The sequence below is a fragment of the Entelurus aequoreus genome, linkage group LG08, assembly GCF_033978785.1.
Source record: "Entelurus aequoreus isolate RoL-2023_Sb linkage group LG08, RoL_Eaeq_v1.1, whole genome shotgun sequence".
Lineage (NCBI taxonomy): Eukaryota > Metazoa > Chordata > Actinopteri > Syngnathiformes > Syngnathidae > Entelurus > Entelurus aequoreus.
Genome location: NC_084738.1, coordinates 71372323 through 71396457, shown reverse-complemented (window position 1 = coordinate 71396457; position 24135 = coordinate 71372323). Strand labels below are relative to the sequence as shown.

Here is a 24135-nt window from a genome sequence, read left to right as displayed (position 1 = left end):
TTATGTCTGACATTATGGAAAGAAATGCACGAAGTCCATCCAGTTGAAGAAAAGGAGGATTTGACACAATTAATCTCAATGAATAAATGGAATGAGAAGGCAGGATAAGAAGCTACTTAACCACCAGGAAGTCATTTGTCAAAGTAGGTCAACAGCATGGAAATATCTTGTGGCGTCCCCCAGGGATCAATACTGGGACCAACAATATTTATATAAACCAAAGTTACAAAGGACTTCAAGTTGGTATTATTTGCAGATGATACAAAAGGAGCCAAAACAAATAATAACAGAAGACATTAAAAAGATGCTTTGAATCTCAGTCAAACTAAAATAATAATATTTAGTTACAATAGAAAACAAAGTCAAACACAAACACAAATGGAGGGAACAGACATTGGAAGAGTGAGTTAAATCACGTCTAATGTAATAATAGATGATCACATGAACTGGAAATCTCATGTAAAAAAATAGACAATATAATGTGGGAAGAAATAATTAATAAAGCAAAATATGTTGTGGACCAAAAATCACTTCATATTACTCACTAGTGTAAAGTACACTTATTCACTAACTGTTACATACACCACTTAATAGTGTTTACTACTCACTAGTGTAAAGTACACTTATTCACTAACTGTTACATACACCACTTCATAGTGTTTACTACTCACTAGTGTAAAGTACACTTATTCACTAACTGTTACATACATCACTTCATATTGTTTACTACTCACTAGTGTAAAGTACACTTATTCACTAACTGTTACATACATCACTTCATATTACTCACTAGTGTAAAATACACTTATTAACTAACTGTTACATACATCACTTCATATTGTTTACTACTCACTAGTGTAAAGTGCACTTATTCACTATTACCTACATCACTTCATATTGTTTACTACTCACTAGTGTAAAGTACACTTATTCACTAACTGTTACATACATCACTTCATATTACTCACTAGTGTAAAGTACACTTATTCACTAACTGTTACATACATCACTTCATATTGTTTACTACTCACTAGTGTAAAGTACACTTATTCACTAACTGTTACATACATCACTTCATATTACTCACTAGTGTAAAGTACACTTATTCACTAACTGTTACATACATCACTTCATATTGTTTACTACTCACTAGTGTAAAGTACACTTATTCACTAACTGTTACATACATCACTTCATATTGTTTACTACTCACTAGTGTAAAGTACACTTATTCACTAACTGTTACATACATCACTTCATATTACTCACTAGTGTAAAATACACTTATTAACTAACTGTTACATACATCACTTCATATTGTTTACTACTCACTAGTGTAAAGTGCACTTATTCACTATTACCTACATCACTTCATATTGTTTACTACTCACTAGTGTAAAGTACACTTATTCACTAACTGTTACATACATCACTTCATATTACTCACTAGTGTAAAGTACACTTATTCACTAACTGTTACATACATCACTTCATATTACTCACTAGTGTAAAGTACACTTATTCACTAACTGTTACATACATCACTTCATATTACTAACTAGTGTAAAGTACACTTATTCACTAACTGTTACATACATCACTTCATATTGTTTACTACTCACTAGTGTAAAGTACACTTATTCACTAACTGTTACATACATCACTTCATATTACTCACTAGTGTAAAGTACACTTATTCACTAACTGTTACATACATCACTTCATATTACTCACTAGTGTAAAGTACACTTATTCACTAACTGTTACATACATCACTTCATATTACTCACTAGTGTAAAGTACACTTATTCACTAACTGTTACATACATCACTTCATATTACTCACTAGTGTAAAGTACACTTATTCACTAACTGTTACATACATCACTTCATATTACTCACTAGTGTAAAGTACACTTATTCACTAACTGTTACATACATCACTTCATATTACTCACTAGTGTAAAGTACACTTATTCACTAACTGTTACATACATCACTTCATATTGTCTACTAATAAAATATGCAGTGTACTGTGTAATCTACTAATAAAATATGTAGTGTACTGTGTAATCTACTAATAAAATATGTAGTGTACTGTGTAATCTACTAATAAAATATGTAGTGTACTGTGTAATCTACTAATAAAATATGTAGTGTACTGTGTAATCTACTAATAAAATATGTAGTGTACTGTGTAATCTACTAATACAAGTTTCAATCAATCAATCACAAAAACCAATCATATTTGATCAAATCCAATTGAATTGCATCAATCAGAGCAAGATTTTAGTTTGAAATCTTTTTTTCAGCTGCAATTGAAGTTTTGTCATCAATGTTCTTTTTGTTTGCACATTTTCTGAGCAAAGGTGAAGATGCTAGAATATCGATGAAGAATATTGAGTTGATTCTTTGTGATTGTTGGAGCAGCAGCTGAAAGAAAAGGAAGAAAAAAAGAGTTTGCTTAAGTTGGTCAATATTGAGATTGTCCTCTTCGGGGTTTTCCCTCCTGATGAGCTGAGCTGCAGCTCATTTCCCTGAAAATACTTTTGCGCACGCATGAGAAAAGACTCCACCCCCCCACTGTGCTGCTCTTGTTCGGCTCCTCCCACTTTCACTTTCACATTCATGTCTGCTTATTCCGCAGGTATTTCCCAACCTTTCTTTTTCCTTGCACGACTCTGACGTCACACGTGCTAAAGTGCAAAGGTGAGGTTTCACACTGTAGTCCGGCTCGGCTCATATGCAGGTCTACACGAGTCCAGAGCGCCGTAACCATGACAACGCTTAGCCTGGCTCTGATTGGCTCTCCCGGCGAGGGAATTAAGGCGCGCCTCAGCCAATGAGCGCGCGTGTTTGTGACGGCGAGGTGCAGGGGCGCCCACACCTTCACGGCCAGCCGCCACAGTGACGTGAAGGTGCACGAGCTCAGGACACGCGTGGAACACCCCCCAAACCCCAAACCCCCCCTTAAAAACAACAACAACAACAACAAAACATGATGATCATTTCTGGATATTGGTGGCGTCTTCTTGGCACGTCCGGGCCGCGCACGCGTGGACTGCGCAGCTTGCACTAAAAAAAACAACACCTTTTTTACCTTGCTGGATTTTTGAGTTGCGAACCCGAGAGAGGACCGGCGGGACCCCCCCAGACAAGAGGACCTGCGGGCCCCCCCAGACAAGAGGACCTGCGGGCCCCCCCAGACAAGAGGACCTGCGAGCCCCCCCAGACAAGAGGACCGGCGCCCCCCCCCCCCCCCCCAGACAAGAGGACCGGCGGGCCCCCCTCCCCCAGACAAGACGTGGTTCCGCTTAGGAAGGTCGGCCCCTCGGCTCCATCATGATGGTCCACTGTGCGGGCTGCGACAGGCCCATCCTGGACCGCTTCTTGCTGAACGTGCTGGACCGGGCCTGGCACGCCAAGTGCGTGCAGTGCTGCGAGTGCAAGTGCGCGCTCACCGACAAATGTTTCTCCAGGGATGGAAAACTCTTCTGCAAAATGGACTTCTTCAGGTACAACAACAACAAATAAGCTTCTTCTTTTGTCATGTTGTGCACGTGGACCTGCAGGGCCTGCGCGCGTGCACGTCAAAGGGCCGACAGTGGAGCGCATGCACGTCGCGTTATGACAATAGGGCGCGCACGCACGCGCACCAATTCAGGTGCACGCAGGAACTTGCAACTTTTTGCATTTGATTCAAATCAAATCAAGACAATTCGGGCCGCGCACGTTTTTTAATCCCAGTCAATGTGGATTAGGAGGAGATTTCCGCGCTAAAATGCTTTAATCCTCTCATATATTCACGCACGCACAATGTGATGATTGTCACTAATGACACTCTCTTACTAAATCATGCATTCCTATATTATTACTATTGTATGCATTCTTATTAGAAAACATGCAATATTCTTATAATCCTGTCATATTTCCACACATATGCACATATTATAAATATTATTATTGTATGCATTCTTATTAGAAAACATGTAATATTCTTATAATCCTGTCATATTTCCACACATATGCACATATTATAAATAGTCCTATTATATGCATTCTTATTATAAAACATGCAATATTATTATAATCCTGTCATATATCCACACATATGCACATATTATAAATATTATTATTGTATGCATTCTTATTATAAAACATGTATTATTGTTATAATCCTGTCATATATCTACACATATGCACATATTATAAATATTATTATTGTATGCATTCTTATTATAAAACATGTAATATTCTTATAATCCAGTCATATATCTACACATATGCACATATTATAAATATTATTATTGTATGCATTCTTATTAGAAAACATGTAATATTCTTATAATCCTGTCATATTTCCACACATATGCACATATTATAAATAGTCCTATTATATGCATTCTTATTATAAAACATGCAATATTATTATAATCCTGTCATATATCCACACATATGCACATATTATAAATATTCCTATTATATGCATTCTTATTATAAAACATGCAATATTATTATAATCCTGTCATATATCCACACATATGCACATATTATAAATATTATTATTGTATGCATTCTTATTATAAAACATGTATTATTGTTATAATCCTGTCATATATCTACACATATGCACATATTATAAATATTATTATTGTATGCATTCTTATTATAAAACATGTAATATTCTTATAATCCAGTCATATATCTACACATATGCACATATTATAAATATTATTATTGTATGCATTCTTACTATAAAACATGTAATATTCTTATAATCCTGTCATATATCCACACATATGCACATATTATAAATATTACTATTATATGCATTCTTATTATAAAACATGTATTATTGTTATAATCCTGTCATATATCCACACATACACAATTTGCTGATTGTCACTAATGACACTCTCTTACTAAATCATGCATTCCTATATTATTCATATTTTATGCATTCTTATTATAAAACATGCAATATTGTTATAATCATGTCATATTTCTACACATATGCAAATATTATAAATATTCTTTTTTTTTTTCTTTTTTTTTTTATAATGTCCTGCCCAGCTTCTCGGGCAAGTCATATAGTAGATGTCGATGTAAATGTAGATGATCATATAGTAGATGTAGATGTATATGATCATATAGTAGATGTAGATGTAAATGTAGATGATCATATAGTAGATGTAGATGTAGATGATCATATAGTAGATGTAGATGTAGATGATCATATAGTAGATGTAGATGTAGATGATCATATAGTAGATGTAGATGTAAATGTAGATGATCATATCGGCTGTTCAGATTGACTTTACAAAAGAGAAGTGTAGGATACTTCTCTTGTTGCCTTATTTGTATTTGACTTTATTAAATGTATTTATATTATCATTTGGTGCAGCCGGGCCGGAGCAGGAGGGGATAGAAAGAGAGAAAAAGGAAGACAGAGGGGGGAATTGTGGGGACAAGAGGGGGATTAGACAGAGAGACAAAAACAACAACAGCAAACACAACAACAACAACAACAGAGCAACATATTATAAATATTCTTATTGTAGGCATTTTTAATATAAAACATGTAATATTGTTATAATTCTGTCATATATCCACACATATACAAATATTATACATATTTTTATTGTATGCATTCTTAATATAAAACATGTAATATTGTTATAATACTGTCATTTATCCACACATATACAAATATGATAAATATTCGTATTGTATGCATTCTTAATATAAAACATGTAATATTGTTATAATTCTGTCATATATCCACACATATACAAATATTATACATATTTTTATTGTATGCATTCTTAATATAAAACATGTAATATTGTTATAATACTGTCATTTATCCACACATATACAAATATGATAAATATTCTTATTGTATGCATTCTTAATATAAAACATGTAATATTGTTATAATCCTGTCATATATCCACGCATGCACATATGGTGATTGACACTCTCCTACAAAATCGTGCAAGTGCTATAATATTCTTATTGTATTTATTCTTATTTGAAAACTATTATTCTGTAATATTGTTATAAGACGCATTCTCCATACATGTACATTTACTTGTTGGGAAAAAAACCGGAATAAAAGTATAAATTATAATTGTAGCACCACTTTGTCAAAAAATGTTTTATTATATAGAAAAAAACTGTCATTTTTGTGCAACAACAATGAATATATTAAACACTTTATAACATCACCAACATGGTTCATAATACACTAAAACGATGAATTCATCAATAAATCAGCACCATTAAAATACATTGAAATTAAAAAAAAAAGTTTTTGTTCCCCCCATTAGGATTATTTTTGCACAATGTTAAGAAGATGTTAATAAACAGCAAAATGTATATTGCAAAACACATTTGCAATATTACCGTTAGGTAAATATTAATAAACAGCAAAATGTATATTGCAAAACACATTTGCAATATTACCGTTAGGTAAATGTTAATAAACAGCAAAATGTATATTTGCAATATTACCGTTAGGTAAATATTAATAAACAGCAAAATGTATATTTGCAATATTACCGTTAGGTAAATATTAATAAACAGCAAAATGTATATTGCAAAACACATTTGCAATATTACCGTTGGGTAAATGTTAATAAACAGCAAAATGTATATTGCAAAACACATTTGCAATATTACCGTTAGGTAAATGTTAATAAACAGCAAAATGTATATTGCAAAACACATTTGCAATATTACCGTTGGGTAAATGTTAATAAACAGCAAAATGTATATTGCAAAACACATTTGCAATATTACCGTTGGGTAAATGTTAATAAACAGCAAAATGTATATTGCAAAACACATTTGCAATATTACCGTTGGGTAAATGTTAATAAACAGCTAAATGTATATTGCAAAACACATTTGCAATATTACCGTTAGGTAAATGTTAATAAACAGCGCTAAAGTATTTATTCCTCCATCAATGTTATGTCCGCACAATATATGACAATCTTAAAAAAAAAAAAAGTCCAGATCTGCTTGGAAATTCTCTGGTTTCTATTTTGACCACCCTAACCCTAACCCTAACCCTAATTAACCCGCACCCCAACTTTTCTACCAAATATTATCCTAATCAATTTCACCTTTTTTGAACGCACCCGCACGCCGACAACAGAACAGCGATGCAAAAAGAAGAAGAACTTGATGTGTGTGTGTGTGTGTGTGTGTGTGTGTGTGTGTGTGTGTGTATGTATGTGTGTGTGTGTGTGTGTGTGTGTGTGTGTGTGTGTGTGTGTGTGTGTGTGTGTGTGTGTGTGTGTGTGTGTGTGTGTGTGTGTGTGTGTGTGTGTGTGTATGCAGGCGTTTCGGCACCAAGTGCGCGGGCTGCCTGCAGGGCATCTCCCCCAGCGACCTGGTGCGCAAGGCGCGCAGCAAAGTGTTCCACCTCAACTGCTTCACCTGCATGGTGTGCCACAAGCAGCTGTCCACGGGCGAGGAGCTCTACGTCGTCGACGAGAACAAGTTCGTGTGCAAGGAGGACTACCTGAGCTCCGGGACTATCAAGGAGGTCAGCCTCAACTCAGGTGAGCGCAAAAGATGGACTTTTTATTTTCAAGTGAGAAAAAAAAATGGATTTAATGAAAGAATCCAGTCGACAAATAGGATGGATTTAGAATCCAGTGGACAAATAGGATGGATTTAGAATCCAGTGGACAAATAGGATGGATTTAGAATCCAGTCGACAAATAGGATGGATTTAGAATCCAGTCGACAAATAGGATGGATTTAGAATCCAGTCGACAAATAGGATGGATTTAGAATCCAGTGGACAAATAGGATGGATTTAGAATCCAGTGGACAAATAGGATGGATTTAGAATCCAGTGGACAAACAGGATGGATTTAGAATCCAGTGGACAAATAGGATGGATTTAGAATCCAGTGGACAAATAGGATGGATTTAGAATCCAGTGGACAAATAGGATGGATTTAGAATCCAGTGGACAAATAGGATGGATTTAGAATCCAGTCGACAAATAGGATGGATTTAGAATCGTGACGGAGATTTTTTTTTTTCTTATTTGGATTGTGCTCCATTTTCTGTCATTGTTATTCCAAAAATACCTCTTTTTTCAAGTCTTTCATTTGAATTGATATTTATTCCAATAAATGCTTTCATTCATATGTTGTTATTATTTCTTGTTTGGACAGCAACACCCACACGACGTGACGTGTTCTTGTGTGCAGTATTGTCGACGTTAACGGACCGGAGCTTGTCTCCATTTCTCGTGACGTGTTGTTGTGTGCGGTGTCGTCGTCGTGCACGGACCGCATGCAGCTTGTCTCCGCCCCTGCAGGACGCGTCAAATAATTGCTTTCATTACTTATGTTTGTATTATTTCTTGTGTGCAGTGTCGTCGTGCACGGACCGCAGCTTGTCTCCGGACCTGCAGGACGCGGCTCTGATGGCGGACGAGCTGAAGGAGGCCGACAACTGCACGTCGTCCGACAAGGAGACCAACAACATCGAGAACGAGGAGCAGAACTCTGGCACCAAGCGGCGGGGGCCGCGCACCACCATCAAGGCCAAGCAGCTGGAGACGCTGAAGGCCGCCTTCGTGGCCACGCCCAAACCCACGCGACACATCCGGGAGCAGCTGGCCCAGGAGACCGGCCTCAACATGCGGGTCATCCAGGTGAGACCCTCTTTATACAACATGCGGGTCATCCAGGTGACACCCTCTTTATACAACATGCGGGTCATCCAGGTGAGACCCTCTTTATACAACATGCGGGTCATCCAGGTGAGACCCTCTTTATACAACATGCGGGTCATCCAGGTGAGACCCTCTTTATACAACATGCGGGTCATCCAGGTGACACCCTCTTTATACAACATGCGGGTCATCCAGGTGACACCCTCTTTATACAACATGCGGGTCATCCAGGTGACACCCTCTTTATACAACATGCGGGTCATCCAGGTGACACCCTCTTTATACAACATGCGGGTCATCCAGGTGACACCCTCTTTATACAACATGCGGGTCATCCAGGTGACACCCTCTTTATACAACATGCGGGTCATCCAGGTGACACCCTCTTTATACAACATGCGGGTCATCCAGGTGAGACCCTCTTTATACAACATGCGGGTCATCCAGGTGACACCCTCTTTATACAACATGCGGGTCATCCAGGTGAGACCCTCTTTATACAACATGCGGGTCATCCAGGTGACACCCTCTTTATACAACATGCGGGTCATCCAGGTGACACCCTCTTTATACAACATGCGGGTCATCCAGGTGAGACCCTCTTTATACAACATGCGGGTCATCCAGGTGACACCCTCTTTATACAACATGCGGGTCATCCAGGTGAGACCCTCTTTATACAACATGCGGGTCATCCAGGTGACACCCTCTTTATACAACATGCGGGTCATCCAGGTGAGACCCTCTTTATACAACATGCGGGTCATCCAGGTGACACCCTCTTTATACAACATGCGGGTCATCCAGGTGACACCCTCTTTATACAACATGCGGGTCATCCAGGTGACACCCTCTTTATACAACATGCGGGTCATCCAGGTGACACCCTCTTTATACAACATGCGGGTCATCCAGGTGACACCCTCTTTATACAACATGCGGGTCATCCAGGTGAGACCCTCTTTATACAACATGCGGGTCATCCAGGTGACACCCTCTTTATACAACATGCGGGTCATCCAGGTGACACCCTCTTTATACAACATGCGGGTCATCCAGGTGACACCCTCTTTATACAACATGCGGGTCATCCAGGTGACACCCTCTTTATACAACATGCGGGTCATCCAGGTGACACCCTCTTTATACAACATGCGGGTCATCCAGGTGACACCCTCTTTATACAACATGCGGGTCATCCAGGTGACACCCTCTTTATACAACATGCGGGTCATCCAGGTGACACCCTCTTTATACAACATGCGGGTCATCCAGGTGACACCCTCTTTATACAACATGCGGGTCATCCAGGTGACACCCTCTTTATACAACATGCGGGTCATCCAGGTGACACCCTCTTTATACAACATGCGGGTCATCCAGGTGACACCCTCTTTATACAACATGCGGGTCATCCAGGTGACACCCTCTTTATACAACATGCGGGTCATCCAGGTGACACCCTCTTTATACAACATGCGGGTCATCCAGGTGACACCCTCTTTATGCAACATGCGGGTCATCCAGGTGACACCCTCTTTATACAACATGCGGGTCATCCAGGTGAGACCCTCTTTATACAAACCATGCTTGTTTTCATCAAAGGTGCATTTAGTTTGATGCAAGGGACAAGCGGTATAAAATGGATGGATGGATGGATGGATGATGGATGGATGGATGGATGGATGATGGATGATGGATGATGGATGATGGATGGATGGATGGATGGATGGATGATGGATGGATGGATGGATGGATGATGGATGATGGATGATGGATGGATGATGGATGATGGATGGATGGATGGATGGATGGATGGATGGATGGATGATGGATGGATGGATGGATGATGGATGATGGATGATGGATGGATGGATGGATGGATGATGGATGGATGGATGGATGGATGGATGATGGATGGATGGATGATGGATGATGGATGGATGGATGGATGGATGATGGATGATGGATGGATGGATGGATGGATGGATGGATGGATGATGGATGGATGGATGGATGATGGATGGATGGATGGATGGATGATGGATGATGGATGGATGGATGGATGGATGGATGGATGATGGATGGATGGATGATGGATGATGGATGGATGGATGGATGGATGGATGGATGGATGATGGATGATGGATGGATGGATGGATGGATGGATGGATTGATGGATGGATGGATGGATGGATGGATGGATGGATGATGGATGATGGATGGATGGATGGATGGATGATGGATGATGGATGGATGGATGGATGGATGGATGGATGGCATGTTTTATACTGGAACGAAAAATAAATGTTTTCAACATTTTCTTTTCTGCAAAATAACACATGTAACATCATTCAATCCAACACTTTATAATATTGAGGGATATTTCAGTGTTTTATTATCGGTGTTGGAGCAGGAAGGGGCTGGGAAATATACGCTATATGAAGCCGATCCTGTGACGAGCACCCACGTGGGATTGATGGCAACTTTCAATCTTGAAAATCTTTTTTGAAAAATCTATCTTGTTAGGGTTAATTTTGTTGCCAGTTTGCTCCGTTTTACAAAAGAATAAAGACACACATCATATGTGATATTAACTTGTGATCATATGTGATATTAACTTGTGATCATATGTGATATTAACTTGTGATCATATGTGATATTAACTTGTGATCATATGTGATATTAACTTGTGATCATAGTGATATTAACTTGTGATCATATGTGATATTAACTTGTGATCATATGTGATATTAACTTGTGATCATATGTGATATTAACTTGTGATCATATGTGATATTAACTTGTGATCATATGTGATATTAACTTGTGATCATATGTGATATTAACTTGTGATCATATGTGATATTAATACATTTTTCAATATTTATTTATTTTTAAAAAAAACAAAATAACAAATGTAAACCCATGTTTCCAACTTCCTGGCACAGTTCTGACCGGGAATCAAACTCATTTTCAGGGATATTTGCCATTATTTTGCCTATCAGTGATGGAGCAGGAAGGGGCTAGGAAATATACGTCTGGGTAAAGTTTGGTATGAAGTCATTCATCAATTAACATTTGACATGTTGGTAAAAACGCCTCCACACACACTTTTAATAAATGTTTAGTTGAATCAAACTTGAATTGAATTTGTTAATGGATAAACGGTAGAAAATGGATGGATGGATGTACTAAAACGAGAAATAAATTTTTACATTTTTGAATTATATATATATATATATATATATATATATATATATATATATATATATATATATATATATATATATATATATATATATATATATATATATATTGATATATATATATATATATTTAGTGCAAACTAAGACATTCAACACTTTTGCAGAGTACCTGAGCAGGAAAGGGCTGGTAAATGCAATACTGCGGGACATTTGGTGTGGTATATTATTCAACATTTGACATGTGCTTCCTGGAGCAAAACATGGGGACCCCCACGGTCTGCGGGGCCCCGCGTCATTTGAGCAAAACATGGGGACCCCCACGGTCTGCGGGGCCCCGCGTCATTTGAGCAAAACATGGGGACCCCCACGGTCTGCGGGGCCCCGCGTCATTTGAGCAAAACATGGGGACCCCCACGGTCTGCGGGGCCCCGCGTCATTTGAGCAAAACATGGGGACCCCCACGGTCTGCGGGGCCCCGCGTCACCTGGGATTAAAGCCTCTGAAATAGGATGGAATTGATCCGATCCAAATGAAAGTTCCAATGACAAAATACAAACAAAAACACACGACACAAAATATGGAGGTTGTTTTTTTTTTAATAACATTTCTTTTGAATAATTCTCTAATGACAAAATATATGAATCAGCTAAAAACATCTTTTATTTAAAAAAAAGAAAAAAAAGTGCTTATTTGAAATCAACACAATGTGAATGAGTGAAACTTCTCATTTCTTATTTATCCTCTCACTAACTGCCGTGGAAACAAAACAGGGCAAGGCTGTATTTTCAAAATAAAAGCATTATTAGTTTCAAAAATGTGCAACAAGAAGAACATTTTTTTTTTTTGTCTTTCTGCCTTTTCTATCTCCAATGTCTGCTTTTCTATCTCTAATGTCTGCTTTTCTATCTCTAATGTCTGCTTTTCTATCTCTAATGTCTGCTTTTCTATCTCTAATGTCTGCTTTTCTATCTCTAATGTCTGCTTTTCTATCTCTAATGTCTGCTTTTCTATCTCTAATGTCTGCTTTTCTATCTCTAATGTCTGCTTTTCTATCTCTAATGTCTGCTTTTCTATCTCTAATGTCTGCTTTTCTATCTCTAATGTCTGCTTTTCTATCTCTAATGTCTGCTTTTCTATGTCTAATGTCTGCTTTTCTATCTCTAATGTCTGCTTTTCTATCTCTAATGTCTGCTTTTCTATCTCTAATGTCTGCTTTTCTATGTCTAATGTCTGCTTTTCTATCTCTAATGTCTGCTTTTCTATCTCTAATGTCTGCTTTTCTATCTCTAATGTCTGCTTTTCTATGTCTAATGTCTGCTTTTCTATCTCTAATGTCTGCTTTTCTATCTCTAATGTCTGCAGGCACTTGCTTTACAAATGACAATCTAGCAATGATAGTACGCGCACACACACGCGCACACGCACATGCACACACACTTGCTTTACAAATGACAATCTAGCAATGATAGTACGCGCACGCGCACACGCACACACACTTGCTTTACAAATGACAATCTAGCAATGATAGTACGCGCACGCGCACGCGCACACGCACACACACTTGCTTTACAAATGACAATCTAGCAATGATAGTACGCGCACACACACGCGCGCACGCACACGCACACACACTTGCTTTACAAATGACAATCTAGCAACGATAGCACGCGCACACGCACACGCGCGCGCCCACCGACGTGCGGTTGTTTCCACGCATGCAGGCAGCAGCAGTTTGTCGGAGTCACGCAGCCGTGAAATGAGTCCAAGGTGGTGGTCTTGTTGTAGCTGAGGGGGCCACGGGGATGTCACGTATAGGGGCCCCTCCTCCACGCGCGCGCACACGCACACGCACGGTGTGAGGATGATTAGCAGCATCTCTGCCAACTGTGATGTGGCTTTTTGTGCGTCATTATCGCTGATTTCACACATTTACATACGCCCCCCCCCCCCCCCCCCACACACACACACACACACACACACACACACACACACACACACACACACACACACACACACACACACACACACACATCCATCAGGGGGTCCACACCGCTGTCCTCGACCTCCTTGTCTGCAGGGCCGGGAGCCAAAATGGAGGCTGTGTTGGGTCCTGTTGTGTTAAATAGCGCGCGCGCGTGTGTGAGCGTGTGTGTGTGTGTGTGTGTGTGTGTGTGTGTGTGTGTGTGTGTGTGTGTGTGTGTGTGTGTGTGTGTGTGTGTGTGTGTGTGTAAGTAATCCCTGAGCGAGGCTCTCTCTAGAGGGGAGCGGCAGAATTTCCATAAAAATGTAGCCTACACGTCGTCGATTGTTCTCAATAAGCAGGTGTTGCAGCTGCAGCCCGACGTGTGTGTGTCTCTCTCTCTCTCTGTGAGTGTGTGTGTGTGTCTCTCTCTGTGTGTGTGTGTGTGTGTGTGGGTTTGTTAATGTGCAGCACAGTGGGTCGGTGGCTGGCTGCTGAGAACATGCATCTTTGTGCAATATTGTGCATCTTTGTGCAATATTGTGCATCTTTGTGCAATATTGTGCATCTTTGTGCAATATTGTGCATCTTTGTGCAATATTGTGCATCTTTGTGCATCATTGTGCATCTTTGTGCATCATTGTGCAGCGGGCGCCAAAACAGCACGTGACACAAAGATACAAAGCATGTATTTTCCCAGCGCCTTGAATAATCCGTTCCGGTGTCAACATGTCACACCTTCATGAAGCACGCAGGTGTGATTTTTAAAGTCTACACACTGAGATGTCATACCTGAGTTACAAAGAAGTGAAACTCTGCTCAGGGCAACATAACAATCCAGCAACATAACAATCAGGGCAACATAACAATCTGGGCAACATAACAATCAGGGCAACATAACAATCTGGGCAACATAACAATCAGGGCAACATAACAATCAGGGCAACATAACAATCCAGCAACATAACAATCAGGGCAACATAACAATCAGGGCAACATAACAATCAGGGCAACATAACAATCCAGCAACATAACAATCAGGGCAACATAACAATCAGGGCAACATAACAATCAGGGCAACATAACAATCTGGGCAACATAACAATCAGGGCAACATAACAATCAGGGCAACATAACAATCAGGGCAACATAACAATCTGGGCAACATAACAATCAGGGCAACATAACAATCTGGGCAACATAACAATCAGGGCAACATAACAATCAGGGCAACATAACAATCCAGCAACATAACAATCAGGGCAACATAACAATCAGGGCAACATAACAATCAGGGCAACATAACAATCTGGGCAACATAACAATCAGGGCAACATAACAATCAGGGCAACATAACAATCTGGGCAACATAACAATCAGGGCAACATAACAATCAGGGCAACATAAAAATCGAGCAACATAACAATCAGGGCAACATAACAATCAGGGCAACATACAAATCGAGCAACATAACAATCAGGGCAACATAACAATCCAGCAACATAACAATCAGGGCAACATAACAATCTGGGCAACATAACAATCCAGCAACATAACAATCAGGGCAACATAAAAATCGAGCAACATAACAATCCAGCAACATAACAATCAGGGCAACATAACAATCGAGCAACATAACAATCAGGGCAACATAACAATCAGGGCAACATAAAAATCGAGCAACATAACAATCAGGGCAAAATAACAATCTGGGCAACATAACAATCCAGCAACATAACAATCAGGGCAACATAAAAATCGAGCAACATAACAATCAGGGCAACATAACAATCAGGGCAACATAAAAATCGAGCAACATAACAATCCAGCAACATAACAATCAGGGCAACATAACAATCTGGGCAACATAACAATCCAGCAACATAACAATCAGGGCAACATAAAAATCGAGCAACATAACAATCAGGGCAACATAACAATCAGGGCAACATAAAAATCGAGCAACATAACAATCCAGCAACATAACAATCAGGGCAACATAACAATCTGGGCAACATAACAATCCAGCAACATAACAATCAGGGCAACATAAAAATCGAGCAACATAACAATCAGGGCAACATAACAATCAGGGCAACATAAAAATCGAGCAACATAACAATCAGGGCAACATAACAATCAGGGCAACATAAAAATCGAGCAACATAACAATCCAGCAACATAACAATCAGGGCAACATAACAATCTGGGCAACATAACAATCCAGCAACATAACAATCAGGGCAACATAAAAATCGAGCAACATAACAATCAGGGCAACATAACAATCAGGGCAACATAAAAATCGAGCAACTTAACAATCAGGGCCCCAAGCAGCATTGTTATGTTGTCCTGAGCAGCAATGTAAAAATACATTACAAGGTATTTTATTTTTTAAAATTTTGTTTTACATTCTTAATTAGGTTAGTTTCTTTCTTTCTTTTTTTGACACTGAATTGATGAATTTATGGAAGTAAAATTTTGTGAACTGTTTTTTTTTTTGTTTACATCAAAAAGGGCTGACAATTTAATAGAACAAATATTCCATTCATAAAAAATAAGTGTTTTAAAATTGAGTGTAAAAAAATCAGTGTATAATAATTCAGTGCAGAAACATTTCCTGCTTCAAAACACAAAAGCCACTTCGCTAAATGAAGACCATGTGACGTCACAGCTGACACCTCATTGGCTAAATGAAGACCATGTGACGTCACAGCTGACACCTCATTGGCTAAATGAAGACCATGTGACATCACAGCTGACACCTCATTGGCTGCTTCGGACACATTGCTTCAGTCTTAATTCACACAAAGTGGGTCTTGCTTTTTTAAGCAGTGATTTTTTTTTACACTGAATTTTAAAACACACTGAATTTTAATATACTAGATTTTAAAATTGCATTTTAAGGCCTACTGAAATGATTTTTTTTATTTAAACGGGGATAGCAGATCTATTCTATGTGTCATACTTGATCATTTCGCGAGATTGCCATATTTTTGCTGAAAGGATTTAGTATAGAACAACGACGATAAAGATTGCAACTTTTGGTATCTGATAAAAAAAAGGCTTGCCCCTACCGGAAGTAGCGTGACGTAGTCAGTTGAACATATACGCAAAGCTCCCTATTGTTTACAATGATGGCCGCATGAAGTGAGAGAGATTCGGACCGAGAAAGCGACAATTTCCCCATTAATTTGAGCGAGGATGAAAGATTTTTAAATGAGGAAAGTGCAAGTGAAGGACTAGTGGGGAGTTGAAGCTATTTAGATAGGGAAGATGCTGTGAGAGGCGGGTGGGACCTGATATTCAGCTGGGAATGACTACAACAGTAAATAAACACAAGACATATATATACTCTATTAGCCACAACACAACCAGGCTTATATTTAATATGCCACAAATTAATCCCGCATAAAAACACCTAGGTGTTTGTTATGCTAGCTCCTAGCTACTAGCTCGAGCTAGTTATAGCTCGAGCGGGTAATATGGACGGGATCCTGTATATATAACCCGCCAATACAATTCAAACACCTGCACAACACACACACTCACTCAGCCCAAACAACCGTTCACCTAACCCAAGGTTCATAAAGCTTATATATTTAATCCAAGTTACGTACATGACACGCACGTACTGGCAAGCAATCAAATGTTTGGAAGCGCGCGGGTGGGACCTGATATTCAGCTGGGAATGACTACAACAGTAAATAAACACAAGACATATATATACTCTATTAGCCACAACACAACCAGGCTTATATTTAATATGCCACAAATTAATCCCGCATAAAAACACCTAGGTGTTTGTTATGCTAGCTCCTAGCTCCTAGCTACTAGCTACTAGCTCGAGCTAGTTATAGCTCGAGCGGGTAATATGGACGGGATCCCGTATATATAACCCGCCAATACAATTCAAACACCTGCATAACACACACACTCACTCAGCCCAAACAACCGTTCACCTAAACCAAGGTTCATAAAGCTTATATATTTAATCCAAGTTACGTACATGACACGCACGTACGGGCAAGCAATCAAATGTTTGGAAGCGCGCAGGTGGGACCTGATATTCAGCTGGGAATGACTACAACAATAAATAAACACAAGACATATATATACTCTATTAGCCACAACACAACCAGGCTTATATTTAATATGCCACAAATTAATCCTAATGCTAGCTCCTAGCTCCTAGCTACTAGCTCGAGCTAGATATAGCAAGCGATCAAATGTTTGGAAGCGCAGCTGTGTACTCACGTTATCGCAACTGTGTATCCAAATCAAAGTCCTCCTGGTAAGAGTCTCTGTTGTCCGAGTTCTTCCATCTTGACTGCATCTTTCGGGAATGTAAACAAAGAAGCGCCGGCTGTGTACGTGTTGTTGCTGACTTCCCTCGCAAAATAGACACTTCGCACCGACAACTTTCTTCTTTGCTTGCTCAGCTTCTTTCTCCATAATGCAATGAACAAATTGCAACCGATTCACCAACACAGATGTCCAGAATACTGTGGAATAATGAGATGAAAACAGAGCTATTTCGTATTGACTTCAATGGTGTCCGAATACTTCCGTTTCAATGATTGACGTCACGCGCATACGTCAACCCTCAGAGGCGTTTCGAACCGGAAGTTTAGCGGGAAATTTAAAATTGCACTTTATAAGTTAACCCGGCCGTATTGGCATGTGTTGCAATGTTAAGATTTCATCATTGATATATAAACTATCAGACTGCGTGGTCGGTAGTAGTGGCTTTCACAAGGCCTTTAAAACACAGGTGACCGGATGAGGTAGAGGGCAGACGTGTGAGAGGAGGGCTCCGACCAAACTTTTCATTTACTCTTTAAAAGTCTAACTACTTCACGGTATTTTTTCCTGGCTGACGCACCCTTTTTTGTGCGAGATAGTGTGGCTATTGCGACGTGATGAGCAGCTCGAAGACAAAATCGGCAACAGCAATAACTCGAGCAGCGAGCGTCTCGGCTAAACTAGCTAACATGGCGGCCGCAGCAGCAGCTTCAGGGTCGGAAGACAAGAGAGCCGAATTCGAGGGTCAATCTGACCCAGTCACCAAGAACGACATCGAGGCTCTCCTCAATAAACAGCGCGATAGCTTCAAGGCTGATATGGCTTTTTTGATTCAACAGTCGACTGAGTCCCTGAAGCAGTCAGTCGATTTATTAGGACAACAGGTGACGTCATTTAACAGCCGGCTGACTAGAACCGAAGTTACAGTGGGTGAAAACTTTGAAAAACTCACCGAGATGGAAGCCGCTGTGAAGTCTCTGCAGTCCCAAACTACGGTGCTCCTGGAACGAGTGGACGACCTCGAAAACCGGTCTCGCCGCTCTAATTTGAGGATTATCAACATCCCAGAGGGAAGCGAGAAGGAGCAAGATCCGACCAAATTTGCGTCTGACTTGCTAATGGCGATAGCGGGTCCTGATGTCTTCAGCAGCCCACCGGAGATAGAGAGAGCTCACCGCTCCCTCGGTCCCAGACCATTGGATGCTGGCGCCGGAAAACCGCGGACTTTCATTGTTAAATTCCTCCGTTTCCAGGAGAAAGAAAAAGTCCTCAGATGGGCCAGACAACATAAATTGGATTACCGCGGCACCGAGCTGAGAGTTTACCCGGACATCAGCCCTACTTTGGCCAAGAAACGAGCTGCTTTCAACCCCGTCAAAAATGCGCTCTACCTGAAAGGAATTAAATTTCGCTTGCTGCACCCCGCCCGTCTCCAGGTATCCTTCAGAAATGAAAACTTGTACTTTGAGTCTCCACAAAAAGCCCAAGACTTTTACGACGAACGCATCGCTTCCACAGGTTAGTGGAAGATGACTTTGTATGGAAGACGTTTCAGGCCAAAATTACGTTGAAGAGGACATTAACGGGTGCGTCAGAAAAACAATGGACATTGTTTATCCAGGCTTGCAGGCAACTAATCATCCTGTTGTGCAACTTATTTGAGGTATGGTTATATTTGTTGGTCAATTTCTGCAATGCAACTTTTTTTTTTTTGTCTTATTTATTTATTTATTAAATTTTTTTATTTTTTTTTGCTTATTCCTATTTAAGTGTCATCTACTGTACATTATAGACACATTAGCAGATACAGGAGCCCTATCTGCTCGGTGATATTAGTTCACAGATTAATGTCATACGGAAGTAATAGAGTTTATGGAGTCCCGCTGCTAGTTCTAGTTCTTAGGACAAGCTTAGGGTGGTTTAGGAGTGTATATTTGTTCTTTGTTGCTATGGGTTTTTTTGGGGGGGTTTTGTGTGTTAGGTCCTACAAATTTGTCTTTTCTTTTAGTCCTATCTGTATGTTAATATCACTTCCTTCTACAAGGCATTGTGTCATCTCACCATATTTTTTATAAATGTGATTATGGCTAATACAAACAAAAAAGGGTTATCTTGCTTGAGATTTGTTTCTTGGAACATTAAAGGGATCAATGGCCCAGTTAAAAGAGGTAGAGTATTTTCCCATTTAAAACACCTTAAAACTGAAATTGCTTTCCTACAAGAGACTCATCTGACCACTAAGGATCACCATAGATTAAAGGCCTCATGGGTTGGACAATCTTTTCACTCAAATTTTAGCAGTAAAGCAAGGGGCACAGCTATTTTAATACACAAAAGAATCCAGTTTAGCCCAACAAATGTCATAACTGACCATCAAGGTCGTTTTGTAATAGTCTCGGGTTCTCTTAATAATATGTCTGTTGTCCTTGCCAACCTTTATGCACCCAATTGGGATGATGAAGCATTTATTAGGAAAGTGTTTTCACTTTTGCCAGACCTCAGTTCTCATCGTTTAATATTGGGGGGGGACCTGAACTGTGCAATAGACCCGTTGCTAGACAAATCTAGTCCACGGCAGGGCCCCCCATTAAAAATGGCCAAAACAATTTCAAATCTCATGGGTCAAATAGGAGGTGTGGACCCGTGGCGCTTTCTTTACCCAGATAAAAAACAATTTTCTTTTTATTCTCAGGTCCATAAAACTTTTTCAAGGATTGACTACTTTTTCATAGATGATAATCTCCTTCCGGCTGTCGATAATGTAGAATATTCAACAATAGTGATATCTGACCATGCTCCATTGTCACTTGATCTTTCGTTTACACTCTTTAAAAAAACGCAGACTCCATGGAGGTTTAATTGCACACTACTCAATGATGACGGATTCTGCAAAACAATTTCCAAAGTGATAGATGATTTTCTTGTCACCAACAACTCTACTCCCATATCCCCGTCTTTACTTTGGGAGACATTAAAGGTGGTAGTCCGGGGAGAGATTATTTCTTATTCAGCAAGACAAAACAAATTGAGAAGACAAAAACAGGAGCAGCTCATGGAAAGTATAACAGAATTGGACAGACAACTATCAGTATCTCCATACCCTGATCTGGTTAAAGATAGACAAAATCTGCAAATGAACTATAATTTATTGTCAACACAAGAAACTGAAAAATTACTCTTACGATCGCGTGGCTTCCTGTACGAGCACGGTGAGAAGGCAGGGCGCCATCTATCACGCCAAATTAAAAGCCAGTCAGCATCTCGGCAAATTCGACAAATCAGAACCCTCACAGATGAACTTACAGTCATTCCTTCAGTCATTAATGACACCTTCAAATCATTCTACTCTGAACTATATACTTCACAATGCGCTGCTGATAAAACAATCATGTTGCGTTTCCTGGATAACTTGAAATTTCCATCCATAACTACTACTCAAGAGAGCGCTTTGGATCAACCTTTAGTAATCCGGGAAATTGTAAATTCAATTAAACTAATGCAGAGCGGCAAGGCCCCTGGCCCAGATGGCTATCCTATAGAGTTTTATAAAAAATTCTCAGATAAACTGACTCCTCTCCTTTTAAATATGTACAATGACTCTCTGGACCGGGGTACCTTGCCTCAAACTCTCACAGAAGCGTCAATAACTTTATTACTAAAACCGGGCAAAGTTGATTCTGACTGTAGTTCTTACCGTCCCATCTCTCTCTTAAACGCTGATTATAAGATTTTAGCTAAAGCACTGGCCCTTCGCCTTGAATCAATTTTACCAAACATCATATCACCTGACCAAACTGGATTTATGAAAAACCGGCACTCTTTTTCCAACATTCGTAGCCTTCTTAACATTATTTTTTCTCCAGCATCCGAGGAGACGCCAGAAGTGGTGGTCTCTTTGGATGCAGAGAAAGCCTTCGACAGGGTGGAGTGGGGATATTTATTGGAGGTCTTAAAGAGGTTTAACATTGGGTCTAAATATATATCTTGGATAGCACTTCTATACTCTTCTCCTAGGGCTGCCGTAAGCACAAATGGGATGTTATCCCAATTTTTCACACTTGGCAGAGGTACACGGCAGGGGTGCCCTCTAAGCCCATTGTTATTTGTTACTGCAATCGAACCCTTGTCCATTGCTCTTAAATCGGCCGGTATCAGTAAAGGAATCCATAGATGCGGTCTAGAACACACACATTCTCTATACGCGGATGATTTACTATTGTTTATATCTGATCCAATCTCTACCATTCCAAAGATTATTGATTTGCTAAACAATTTTGGATCATTCTCTGGCTATAAATTGAATTTCGCTAAGAGTGAATGCTTCCCTGTGAATAATTTGGCCCTTGAGATCCCTGATGGATATTTCCCATTTAAGATGTCTAGGAACAGCTTCAAGTACTTAGGTGTACATATTGGTCGCAAGCTACCAGCGCTCTACAAGGACAATTTTCCACCTCTAATCGACAAACTTAAATTAGATTTGGATAGGTGGAAAGATTTACACATAACTATTGCTGGCAGGGTAAACTGCGTCAAAATGAATGTGCTTCCTCGATTTTTGTATCTGTTTCAATGTTTGCCTATCTTTTTACCCAATTCCTTTTTTTGCATAATAAACAAACTAATTTCATCCTTTATATGGAAAGGCAAGACTCCCAGGATTAGAAGAGAGTTCCTGCAAAGGCATAGGTCCGTAGGTGGTTTATCACTCCCTAATCTAAAATACTACTATTGGGCAGCTAACATACACAAAGTGACTCTCTGGATCCAAGAACCTGAATTAATCTGGTGTAAATCTGAAGCTAGTTCCTGTTCTACCTCTCTCTTGGATCTACTTACATCAAAATTACCTTATCGACCATCCCAATTTACTTGTAGTCCAATCGTCATTTCTACCCTTAGAATCTGGTCTCAATTTAGAAATACTTTCGGCCTGCAGGGCTTATCCAACCACAGCCCCATTCATAATAACCACCTCTTCCTCCCTCCTAGCACAGATGTAGCGTTTTCTCTATGGAAGCAGTCAAACCTTAGCAGGCTAAAGGACTTATATATTGGTGATGTCTTCGCTAGTTTCAGTGAACTGTGTATAAAATTTGACCTACCAAAATCTCACCTATTTCGATACTTTCAGGTTCGTAATTTCGTTAAATTAAATAGTCTCTTTTTCCCTAATACTCCACCTAATTCGCTAATTGACTCAATTTTAGATATTCCCACAAATCAGAAAGGCCTAATCTCCAAAATCTACATCTTAATATCCCAGTTTAGTAAAACGTCTCTTGATAAAATCAGAGGGAATTGGGAAAAAGAGCTTGGCAGATCTTTAGATGAGGGAGATTGGGATTCTGCCTTAACCCGAATTAACAACAGTACATCCTGTTCAAGGCTTAATTTAATACAATTTAAGGTTGTCCACCGTATTTATTTTACTAATTCCAAACTCTCCAAAATATACCCCAATATTTCGGATACTTGTAACAGATGTCACATGTCACCTGCAAACATGACGCACATGTTTTGGTCTTGTCCCCATTTGCTGGACTATTGGACAACTATTTTCAAACACCTTGCTAAGGCATTGTATTTAAACCTGACACCATGTGCAGAAATGGCTATTTTTGGGACGGTATCAGATCCCCAAATAAGGAGAAAATTTAAGGATAGTATCGCCTTTGCATCCTTATTAGCACGTAGGAGAATTTTGCTGGAGTGGAAGTCACCATTTTGCCCCAAAGCCTCCTTATGGCTTAAAGACCTTATGATTTATTTAGATCTGGAGAAAATAAAGTTTAATCTTAGGGGGGCACCTGGGAAGTTTTATTCTGTTTGGGGTGGTGTGGTTGACTACATAGCTAAATTAAAGACGCTATAGGACACATGAAAAGTTCACCTTTCACAAACCAGCTTCCTTTTTTATTTATTTTTTATTTACATTTATTCTGGGTGTATAT

At 39.5% G+C, this 24135-nt stretch overlaps 1 protein-coding gene across 1 annotated transcript in view; it reads left to right on the top strand.

Moving 5' to 3' along the window:
* Window positions 1–2963: 2963 nt before the first annotated feature.
* The window catches only part of LOC133655201 (LIM/homeobox protein Lhx5-like), a 50814-nt gene continuing 29642 nt past the window's right edge, over window positions 2964–24135 (top strand). Inside the window, exons 1-3 of the mRNA XM_062055153.1 lie at window positions 2964–3515; window positions 7351–7574; window positions 8403–8686. Of these exons, the coding sequence (XP_061911137.1) occupies window positions 3343–3515; window positions 7351–7574; window positions 8403–8686 (681 nt within the window). The 5' untranslated portion in view covers window positions 2964–3342. The remainder of the gene's footprint in view (window positions 3516–7350; window positions 7575–8402; window positions 8687–24135) is intronic.